The 12,052-nt window shown below is 39.2% G+C and overlaps 1 protein-coding gene across 1 annotated transcript in view; it reads right to left on the minus strand.

Annotated features, from left to right (window-relative positions):
* Positions 1-12,052, minus strand: part of reln (reelin) — a gene marked incomplete at its 5' end in the record, with an annotated part of 111,505 nt that overhangs the window by 36,937 nt on the left and 62,516 nt on the right. The window contains 4 exon segments of the mRNA XM_079255996.1: positions 1,446-1,542; positions 1,656-1,734; positions 1,868-1,900; positions 11,718-11,788. Of these exon segments, the coding sequence (XP_079112122.1) occupies positions 1,446-1,542; positions 1,656-1,734; positions 1,868-1,900; positions 11,718-11,788 (280 nt within the window).

Consider the following 12,052-nt stretch of genomic DNA (forward strand, 5'->3'; position numbering starts at 1 on the left):
CCTTAAATAACCTTGTATTTTCTAGTTTGACAGGTATGCCATACCAAAAGTTATCACAGATCTATTCTGGCTACTCCACTGGAAAATCCCTGCCTAGTGGCAACAAATCGTTTCAACTGACCACATCAGCTGTCTACTGACACAGTAAATTCAGAGACTTGAGAGCTCTTCAGCAAAACCAGCTGATGAGCAACTGCAGCCAGTCAGTGATTTTTCATATTCAGAATAATGCACATCATATGAATTTAGGATTTAGCTTCATCTTATTACAAGTATTTTCAGTCAACATTTAGATTAATTAACACAGATAAATGTTTATAAGTAAAAGGGAGTCTGATATAGGAGTTAAAATATTTCATATCACTGAAGCAAAATGAAAACATTAACAAGGTGGGTATGTGAAGCTTCAAATAATAGATGATAGTGAAAATATTAAAATAATAATAAAGTATGCAAAATGCAATTTTACCTCATTGCTTACATGTGTATTTGTGAATATGTGAAAGCGCATCTGTTTCTGCTCTTTTTTTATTTGTTTGTTGTTGTTATTGGATTTGACAGACGAGCTGCCAAGAAGTACAAGCAAACATCTGGGACGAGTAAAAACAAACAAACCAATTGCTAGTCATGAGAATTGCTTTGTCATCTTGAAAGGCTAAAAACTTCTCTAATGTGGACTGGCTTTAATCTCCAGGGATTAAATAATAGATTGAAATAAACTTTAAAGAAAAAGAAAGAGAACAACACAAGTAGCCTATAGAAAAAATATGACTGTGATTTTACCATACGAATATCACTGTTATTTACTCTTCAGTTGCGTTTAAATGCAACATATGTATGTAGCTTGCAAATGTTTGTTTCACACCAGTTTGTGAAGTTAATTCTGGCAAAAGATCACAGAGGCGAAACAGCCAAACAGGTGCAGCAATAAGGTGAATGAGCAGTTGGCAGATGATTAAAGAATGAAACATTTGAACCTGTTTTCACAAATAGAGTTATTTGTTTTAAGCTATTTTGTTTGGCCATGTTAAAGCATGCAATTAGACCAAATATGTGTGTAACGCTTTTCTGTCTAAGCTTGCTTCCATTTCTTGGCATTTAATTTAAAGAGAGAGAGATTTTGTTTTCTCTATTGATGGCACATAGATAATACAAACACAATCAAAAGTAAAATGTTGGTCAAAATCCACTTCCTTTTTTAACACAAGGTCATGCGCATGTTCATACTGTGAACTTGATCAAACATCTATTTCTGAGTTAAAACTGACTTTGCATGAAGTCCTACATCAGTGAGATATTTGACTATGACAGTCTACGGTGGTTACAGCTAAGACATTGTAATTCACTGTGGATGTGGTTTTGGCCACTGAGGGTTGGTTTGGATGTATGGCCAATGGGCCATGAAACTGTACAGTGGTTACAGTGTGGTCAAACATGGCAGTTACCAGCTCTCGCTCTCCAAAGGGCTCACAGAACGTGACCGCTCTGCCGTGCATCAGCACACCACACTGCTCTCCAACATCACAGTTACTGCACTCAGACCTGTGGAGAGAAGGAAGAGGAGAAAAGAAGCAAACCAAGACTGACTTGTAACAAGAACAAGAGTTGACGGTGCAGTGATAGTCTACAAGAGGAGTCATACCATCTTCACCTACCATATGCTGGGATCTAACTCTCCTTGTAGGTTGGAGTCAAAGTCATCACGAAGCACAGCATGCTTTCCATGGAGCTCCACTACATACATAAACCAAATGCTCACAGTTAAATACAATCTGATTTTACCTGGTCTCTTCATAGGGTAATCACCTGAGTGACAACAGTATTAAAAGAAAATAAAGTTTCAGCACGCAAAACAAAGCAGACTCACCCAGATTAGGTCTCAATGGGGACTCCGTTGGAGCTGAAACAAATAAAATTACAATGAATATGTGGATCTGGGGAATTGGATTAAGCGGTTAGGGAAAGTAATGAATGCATGTCCTTGTCCCTGGTATTTTACAGTTAATCATATTACTAATGTTTTTTGGGATCTACAACTTTTCATCTTACATCAAAAGCAACTGGGATGACTTAAATAAGGGTGAGCAAATTAAGCTCTATGGGTTTGGATATGGACACCACACTTTGTATGTCACCTGGGCAAAAAAAGCAAGTATCAGAGTGACAGAAACAGTGTACATAAGTCACTATCTCGGCAAGACAGTGAGTATGCATTGAAAGTTCTTCTGGTACTCATACTTTTGGCTGGAGATATATATTTGAACCCCGGCCCGACTACGCTTGAACACCTTTGTGCGGGGGGCGGCGAACACAAGTGAATCGGCAAAGGTGGTAACACCCCTGACCACACTAGCATCTCTCACAGCGGATCTGCAGGAAATGCTAACACAGAGACAGGTGGTGGTGGTGCAACGCCTTGCTGAGTGGAATGCATCGGAGCCCTTTACGAAGACAACGGACCGCTGCCACACCATTGAGTCATCCAAGCTGACCAATCCTGGCCCAAGGACTGAGCCGGAAATTAATACAAATATCAACCACAAAGCTTCCGTGACGTGGTTGAGTGGGCTTTAACCCTAGTTCGGGAGACGCAGTGGCAGGGATCGCAAGGAGTGCTATTCTTGGTGGAAGAACTAATAACGCGGTACATCCTCAATCAGATGGCTCTGACTGTTGCGCGGTACAAAAACAAAAGCAACATTTACTCTTTTAAACCGTCAATCATGTTCGTGTGCTCTGGGACATAAAGTGTAAACCAAAATGAATACTAGGTGGTCAATTAAACATATGGAGTCTCATCTCCAAATCTGACCAGATCTCTTCACTTCTGTTGGACTCTAACTTAGACTATCTCTGTTTAACAGAATCATGGCTTCATTGCAACATATCAACTAATGTGATATTGCTGGGTATCAGTGCTTTAGAAAGGATAGGAACACGGGCAAGGGGAGAGGAGTATTAATATACATCAAAGACAAATACAAATGTCATAAAGTTGAACTGAACACCCCACTGGAATGTCTAACTTTGAACGTAATCTTATCACCTAATATGAATTTTAATAATTTTGTCCTGCACAATTCACCATTGCGTGTTGTTATTTTTTATGATAAAACAAGTCTAATTATTGACCTATATCAATTTTACCAATTTTATCTAAAGTCATTGAAAAAGTTGTAGCAACAGAGTTGAGAGAGTATTTGGAAGTCAGACAGCTCCTTCATCCACAGCAGTTTGGGTTTAGACCAGGTTACTCAACTGCATAAGCAATATGGTGGGAGCAGTATTTCTTGACCTTAAAAAAGCTTTTGAAATGGTCAATCATGCCTTGCTTTAACTAAAATAGCTGATATTAATTTCTCATCGGAGGCAGTGCTCTGGTTTATGTCCTATCTTCAGTCTAGAGAGCAGTGTGTCAAAGTTAATCAAGACATATCTGTACTGTCCAAAGCAAAAAGGGGTATTCCACAAGGCTCAATTCTTGGCCCTCTGCTCTTTTGTCTGTTTATAAATGATATACCTCCACACTGCACAGGTGTCAGCTGTCAGCTCTGCGGACGATAAAGTTCTTTACATACCCACTAAATCACCTGAACATGCAGCAGACACAGTCCATCTGCATGTCAGAAATTCAACAATGGCTCAATCAAAATCAGTTGGTTCTGAATTTCTCAAAAACATTGTCTATGTGTTTTTCTATTAGGAAATTTGATTTAAACAATACATTTAACATTTACATAAAAAAAGGAAATAGTTCATAAAGTAATGGAATTAAAAAATCTTGGGCTGGTTTAAGATCTATAACTTAAATTTGACAAGCATATAAAGAAAATGTAAGATATCGAAAAAAAGATACAAAATAATCTAAATTGCTTTGAATCAACCAGAACAAGGCAGCCCTGCTTTACACGCATGCTATGATATTTCTCACACATCATACTGCATGGCAGCATAGGGCCGGCTGCTCCGACTGCAACCAAACGTGTAGGATGGCTATAAAACCAACCATTACAAGTTATGAATAAAAAAACAATCCGTTATCACCACTGCAATATCTTGAAATAATATAACCTGATTAGCTTTGAAAGCTTTATCAATTTCTTCTTTATTTAATTAATTTTCAAATGTATCGATGATCCAGTACCTGAGCCTCTAAGCACATTCGTGGAGAGACAAAACACCAGCAGAGTTACCAGAAGTGTGACAAACCATGACTGTAAAATCCTTTATTTTAGGACTAATTTTGGACAGACAGCCTTCTCTGTGAAGGGTTCTAAGTTATGGAACTCACTTCCAACAGATCTTAAGACCATGCCAGATTTTAAAAGGTCTAGTTCCAGACTTAAGAACTGGCTAAAGACAAATCAAGACTGCACTCACTTCTGGTATAGTAACTTTTCCGTGTGGGTGGTTTTGTTTGAATGCACTGACAAAGCTCTTATTTCTTACAGATTTTATTGACAGCCTTGAATGTGTTTTACTTAATTTTTCATTTTGGTGTATACTTATGTATGTGTGTTTTGTAGGCATATATAAAGGCACATATGTGTATATACTTTTATTTTTGCAATGCAGTGTACTTTGTATACTTTCTTATATTGTTTAAAGACAACTAGGGACAGGCATTGAAAATTAGCCTTGGCTAAAATGCTGCAGTATGTGACATCATTCATGGAGCATACTTGTTTCTATCAAATAAATAAAATAAATGAATTTACAGATTAAGTTCAAGGCTGTTTCTGGACTTAAGCAGCACCACATCACAGTTAATGGTCCAATGAAAAGTCAGAAGACTCATGTGCAAATGTTAACCCATGAAAAGGAATAAGAGTCAAGACCACGCACACACACATAAGTGAGCAGTTTTGCTATATGAACAGCATTATTTCCGTATATATTGCTCAGTGAGAACATAGAAAAGGGTCTAATATCACATAATATCTGAGCAAGACTAACTTTTTACCTGTCTTCACTGGCCATGGTAGCAGTCTCCTCCCTGCTGATGTGATTTTTCTAAAGTAATGAAACAGCCCACTGCTATGATTAATGGTTCAATGGCAATTAACCGCCATCCTCCCCAGAGGCGCTGTGTGCTGTAATCTGTGGCCACTACCTAACAAACACACTTAGCCATCAATCTCTCCCAGGAGATTGACAGCTCTGAGAAGAGGAAGGTGAATGGAGGGGAGGTTTGAGTCTTCGATCTTAATGAATCAGCTGTGAATAAAAAAGGTCTAAATGAATCAAAGCACTTTGTAGAAACTAGTCCACATGCTCACTTTGGACAATACCAGAAAGTTGCATTTGGATTTGAACTCTGAACACTGCACAGTGACTGAGGATATCTGATGGATTAATTTGGGGGAAAGTGTGTTTTGTTGGCAGGTATACAAAGTAAGAGGATAAGTGTGAGCAACGGGAGGGTATTTATTCACGAAAGTCAGATGAACTAAAGGAAGAAACATGATGATAGTCAAACTCAGGGACTTCCAAAGCATACATTTAAAATAAAACTGATAAGTAGAAATCTTTTGATGGTTTGTTTTATCTGAACAGTGTATCAATATTTTATGACATCTATTCAATACATCAACTTTGACATTGTAATTGTTCTTTGTCAGGACTGACTTTAGTTAACAAATGATTGTTCTATCCCTGTTGCACTTACCAGTAAAACATCTCAGCTTTGTAAGACCTAACTTCAGAATGAAGAGAAGGATAATCTACCACAGTTTTCTACATCCAGGATGAGCCTGCTCACCGATATCACACACAAAGATAACACGGCGAAGACTCATTTCAAAGTTTAACTCTCAGTTACTTAAGACGCCTTTTCAAACATTTGAGAAAGCCTCGCTAAGGTCCTTTACAAACAACAGAACCTGAATCAGATGAGGAAGGATTACCTAAAATTGGGCTTCCTCTTATCATAATGGTTCTGCAAATGAACCACTCAGAGCTCAGGTCTCACTTTCATTAGCTACCCTACTTTTTTTTTAGAGCTGGATCCAAGTTCTTCTAAGAATGGATTCATGAACTGCTGTTAAAGTTTCATGCTGACTGTATAAGTTGAAGTTTTAGCAGCCTCGCTGGCACCACTAGCTGGTTGAGCAGCCTGTGAAGCTGTTGCTGTTGCTGCTGCTCGACTGGCCCCTGAAGCTCAGCTCCTATCTGGAACTCTGGCTTGGTGCTGAAGCCCATTAAAAGTAGACCAAAGGGCCTTCCTTCTCAATCTCCCTTCCTTCCCCTTTAATCCTTCGGTGTTTACTGATTCAGTATCTGCCAGGAGAGACTATCAATCCCAGCATGTCTAACTATCTAATGTTTATTGTTTATTGTTATTGTTACTTAGCTGCGATATGATACGACAAAACCGACAGTTTTTATCGATAGATGTTTAGTTCAGTGAATGCTCATTTAACAAAGTAAACCTGAAATGAGCATAAAAGTCAGTTTTTGGTAATCCACCTTCACAAATTTATATACAGTTAATTCTTGGTTGGCTGAATTTTGTGCTTCTACAGCCTTCCCTTCCTCTGTATTAAACAAGCCTTTCTAAATCACTTTCAGTCTTTCGAGGGAGGCCATTTGGCTGGAGAAGGGCCCAGAAGATTTTTTATTTTTTTACTGGATAATCCCTTCAAGCTTCCAAAAAGGCCTCATTTACAGTTTTCTTTCTCTATGCTTCATCACACCCTCCTGCTGTCTCTTGCATTCCTTCCATTGCACCCATTCTGTCTCTCTCTGTCTCACCCTCTTCGCATCAAGAGGAGACAGTGGCGCTCATTTCGCTTGGATTAATCCCCTCTCACTTTCTTAAAGACTTCAATTACTGCCTCCTCTATTAGGAGCTCATCTCTGCTAATGCCTGTATCTCCCTGGCCAGGGCTTAAACACACAAGCATGGGGCACACACACAGAAATACACACATTCTCCGACAGCTTTGCCTTCCACAGCTGACCCAGCCCTATCTCCCCATGCATGTACGTACAAATACAAAAAATATGAGGGAATTTTCAGTATGCTACACCAAGACCCAAATCGGATGGGTGCTGATGAACAGAATTGAGGTGCGATAAGTGGGGACAAATGAGCCTAAACTTTGGCAGACTCAGACATCTTGGCACAAAGAGTATAGGGCACAAGTCAGCTTAAATCCTGTCCCCCTCTTCTAGCTCTAATCACTTCCCTCTCCCCATTTCTCTCCACCCTGTAAACCAAACTCCCACCCTTCCACTCTCTCTTGTTCTCTTCTTGTTTGCTCTTTTTCCCTTCGCCTGACTCACTTCCTCAATGGCGTGAACTGCATTTGAAGTTGAGTTGCTCTTGTCTAACTGGTGGTTGAAATTACCGACTCGCCAGGGTGCAGGATGTTGTTTTTTCTTCTACAGTGACTTAAAAGAGATGATTAGGTAAGATTGTAGAGACTCAGCAAAACCCTGGCCTTTGGGCTTTGATTGGTGTCATTATATCAATAATAGATGAATGAAAGCAAGCGAGAAAGAAAGAATCACTACTATTTTTTAATTTTCATCTTCCATGTTCTAGCTGATTTTTTCAGCAAAAGTTTAAATCCAAAGTAATAGTAATTTTTTTTTTTTGTTTTTAGAAACCTGCTAAGCAACCCGTGTTTGCCATGTCTCTAAGGGAACGAAAGATTTATTTATTATGTAATACTTGACTTTTGTGCAAACTTCATGCCAAGACATCTCCTGCTTGATGGTGTTAGAAAGGAGCTAGCAACAACAAATATCCCCCCACATACAACATCCTTAACCTTTAGTTATAAAAGTTTAGTAATTCCAAATTAATCTCAACTAAAACTATAAAAACAAATGAAAAAAATATGTAAATTCTAAATGGGAGAAGAGCAGCTAAGAGGACCAGCAAGGGAGTTGCAAGACAGACAAGAAATGATAGCTGGAGGAGAGAGTAAGGACTCAAGAGAGAAAGACAATCAAGGTCTCAAGATTTCTTGCTGGTGAGAAATGAGGGATGGCATTCAGCCAGGCAAGCAGGCTGGCTGGCAGACTGGGTGGGTGGTGAGGAGGTAGGAGAGGCTAGGCCACTTGTCCCTCTTCTGCTGCGTTGTGATCGGGCGTCCCTCAGGGAGCAGTGGCCTCTTTGAGTTATATGTCCCTTTAATAATCCATCTGGGGTGCAGTGCACTTGGTCAGGCCCATAAAGATCTGATTTATTTTCTTGCTGGAAATGAGAGGACTTGGGGATGCTGGGCAGAAAGCGGGGAGAGGTGGCCCTGCTGTCAGGAGATGGAGGTGATGGACGGTCTGCGGCACCATTCAACATCAATGACTCCAGCCCTTCACACCCTTTCCTTACCTATCCAGGTTTCAAAATCCTTTAAACTCTAAGAGTTTGACTTTTGGTCTTTTCATGTTCACTCAGTATAGTAAGAAATATGTTGTTTGATTATTTTACTTGTCTGTTGGAGGCTCTGTTACTTAAAACTGCAGCAGTAATTTGTATTTTGTCATGTTATAATATAAAGTATCTCTAGGAGCCTGTGCTGACTAGTGTCACAAACTATTTTATTGCACTGTGCCTTTTATTTAGTTGCTGAACTATTTGTCAGACTCTCATTATTTATATCTCATACATCCACGAGTAAAGACAAAATATGGAGGATTTATAGAGTAAGTTTTGGGGTGTAGATCAAAGCAAACTTAGAGGGATGGTGGAGGAAGAATTGGAGGCAGATTGAAGGGATGGGCTGAGGAAGTATGCTGGCACAGCAGAAAGGAGCTGTGAGCGCAGGGGGGAGCAGTGTGTCTGGGACCAGGCATCCCCCAACACTGCTAGACAGATTATTTTAGACACGTGTACATACACACAGACACACACACACACACACACACACAAATCCAGTGCCTGCTCAAGCATTTGAAGGCTTTTAGGGGCTTTATGTTGCTGGGAAGCAAAGTGTTGCATTTCACACATTCCACTTTGAGTTAAAGGCTTAAATTTCTCCTGTTTAACCTTAAATCTTGTATTTACATTGGAATTTATTTAAATGATCTATGTTGCTCTTTATCACCTTATCAAGATAAATCAAATCACACCTTCTTGCTCCTTGATTAATCTGCTCCATTGTTCGTCAAGTCTTCACCTAGCCGATCAGTCCTGATTGCATGTCTGCTGCTTCCCTGCCTCAATCCGTCCGCTCCTTTTTTAACCTTCCCTCCCTCTGCTCCATGGATCATAACCCAGCTTTAGATAGTGTTCAATTCTTCAGCTCTTCAAAGCTTGAATCTTAAGCATATGAACTTCCGAAATGGCTTGAGCTGGTCTCCATATCTTTTAGTTCACTTTGAATGCTAATGCCCAGATTTGAAGTTCCTAGTAGGGGCAGCCTGAAGCCTTTTTGTTACTCTGCAGCTGATTTTGGAAGGGAAAAAAAGAAGGAAGAAAGAGTTCATTGCTCCATGTCTCATATACCACTAAGTCTAACTTTGTTGAGAAAACTAAGACAGCAGTCATGATTTGTGTAAAGTTTATTTTAACATTCTTTATCCAAACATTATTTTAACCAAAAAGAACAAATAAAAGAAAAGAATAGAAAAAAATGGAACAAAAGTTGAATAAGTGTTTTCTGGCTGGTTATCAATCAAATATTAAACAAATATTCATTAGCAGTCCCTCTCACAGTTTGTGGCCTCAGTTCCAAAACTAAAATGTCAAAATAGACATTTTGAGTATGTGTTCTGAAATATTTCACCAAATTCTTCTGTCTAAACCAAGCATCAACCTGCGGCGGTTAAAATTGAAGCCTATGTGGATATGCCACAAATCGCAGTTCCGCCTCGTCAGCTAAAACACTGTGGGTCTTCCCCTCTGTTGATATGCTAGGTACTCAAACCTGGGTTTTCAGATTCTTGGACTCTTCATTTCCCAAACATATGATGTGGAATTTTTTTCTCTTCAGGTCCTGTATAATATTTAAACTTTAGAGATTCAATTCTAAATATATTATTGATGCACTTAAACTATATTCCATGATTGATATTTGTTAATGCTGTTTTTGCAGCTTGTGCAAAGCTACAGTAATTATCAGACTTCGATATGTCAGAATCCTGGGTCAGATCAGCAGGGCAGGGTAAAATTATGCTTGCATCTTTTAAGATGATCTATAGTGCATGAAATGTAATGTTCACTTCCTAATTGTGACTTATTTAGCATCATGAAGAAAAACAGCTTATTTGCCGTTGGTACCAAAATAAAATCACATCCACTCTTTTTCTGCTTATTTTTGCTATAGATAATTATTCTGTAAGAAACAGACATTCAAATCACTTGTAGCTTATGACCTTCAAGCTGCTCATCAGCACTATCTTTTCATCCCACAATATTTGTCCTTCTATCCTCCTTCACCAATGGGATAAAACTGTCATTAATGACTACTATAATTTATAGCTTTACCTTCCCCAGCTACCTACTCAGTGTCTCCTAATCATAATCCCATCTCACTATACACCCATCATACCTGTAGATTGCATTATTTCACTGCTTCCTCCATGCTCTGCCATTTACAATTTGTCTCCTCCAAGGCCTTGTAAGGTCTAAATCTATGTTTTCCAGCTTGTCTGCAGTGAGCAGCTGTGTGTTTGTGTGATACTGTGGGGCCTTGGCACTTTACAACTAAATGTTGTTGGCTGCAGATATTTCATGTGCAGGGGGAGTAGACTGGGGCAGTGTGTCAAGGGTGGTGAGAGGATGAGCTCTCAGGCAAGGAGACAAAGGAGAGAAGGCTTGTTGTCGCTCTGCCTCTCTGTCGCTCTTCCAGAGCTGACTGGGCTCTGTGCCTCATCTCTTCTAAGTGGCACAAAGGCACAAATTTGAGCACTCTCTTTTTGCTATCTGCTACACCCAAAGTAGTCGGCAATGACTTACTGAGGAAAGTGCTTATAAATGTCCTTGGGGGCTAACCATGTTGATAAATAAATAATCAAATTAACTTTTTGGGATCAACAAAATATTAATATTCTGTTCTATGTAATTCTACTTTACAACACGATTTACAGTAATGCTAATATGTAACATTTTCTTTAGTTCAAATTCTGCTATTTGTTCCCCAAACAGTTAAAACACAAAAAACAAAAGAACAACAGAACTTAGACTACTTCTCTACTTTAAGCAATAAGTCAAATTTTAATTTACAGAGAGGAATTCTTGAGTGAGAAAGAAGAAGGTTTTTTTCTCCTGTAAACAAGTAGTTATACAGACTCAGCATGCAGAGTGGGACTGCACTGCCTGTCAATAGCTACTTAAGACTGTCACAGAAAGTAGATGTAAGAAGAGTTGGCCATGAAGCATAATCTCTAGCAGAGAGAGAGAGAGACGCGGGAAAGAGCTGAGTTTAGCATAAGCTGAAATTAAGCTGGTAATATAGGACATCGAATATTTCCAACTCTGGCTGCATCATTAGGCAGAGGGAAAGTCAGGAGGGGCTGCAATGGCACAGTCATGAAGAAGAAGCATGTCAACTTCTTTGCGACATTTATAATCTCAAAGTTTATGCTCACATATACAAGAGAGTGAAAAAAGGTTGTGGGAGCAGTAAGGCGTTGATGCATGTGTTTGCATTAACCGCCAGGTATCTGTGCAGGTATGATATATCTACGTATGAGTGCACTATAAACATTCATTATGCATATGTAATGTCTCAGATAGGGAAGACTGTGTTGTTCCCATTACCTACCTCCTTGCTCACACAGCTGCTGGGCCAGCGCATCCTTGAAAAGGATCTGTCCTCGGTGTGTTGCTGTAGCTCTGGGAGAAGGAATGAAAGCAGAAAAGAGGAGAGTAGAATCATTAAAACAAACAGCACCAAGGAGAAAGTTAACTTGTTCTCCTTATTATTCAGCTTGATGATAGATCTGGAACAGATGTGTTTGGGTGTTTTACACAAAGGAGAATGTTTTCTGAAAAAGTAATATAATGTAACTTTGATGTAAACATAAGACATTTCTTCACAAAGTCAAAATTTTAAGTTTAAAAAAACGTCTCAGGACTAAATTTACACATGTGCACTGT

Source organism: Telmatherina bonti (assembly GCF_933228915.1).
Source record: "Telmatherina bonti genome assembly, chromosome: 2".
Taxonomy (NCBI): Eukaryota; Metazoa; Chordata; class Actinopteri; order Atheriniformes; family Telmatherinidae; genus Telmatherina; species Telmatherina bonti.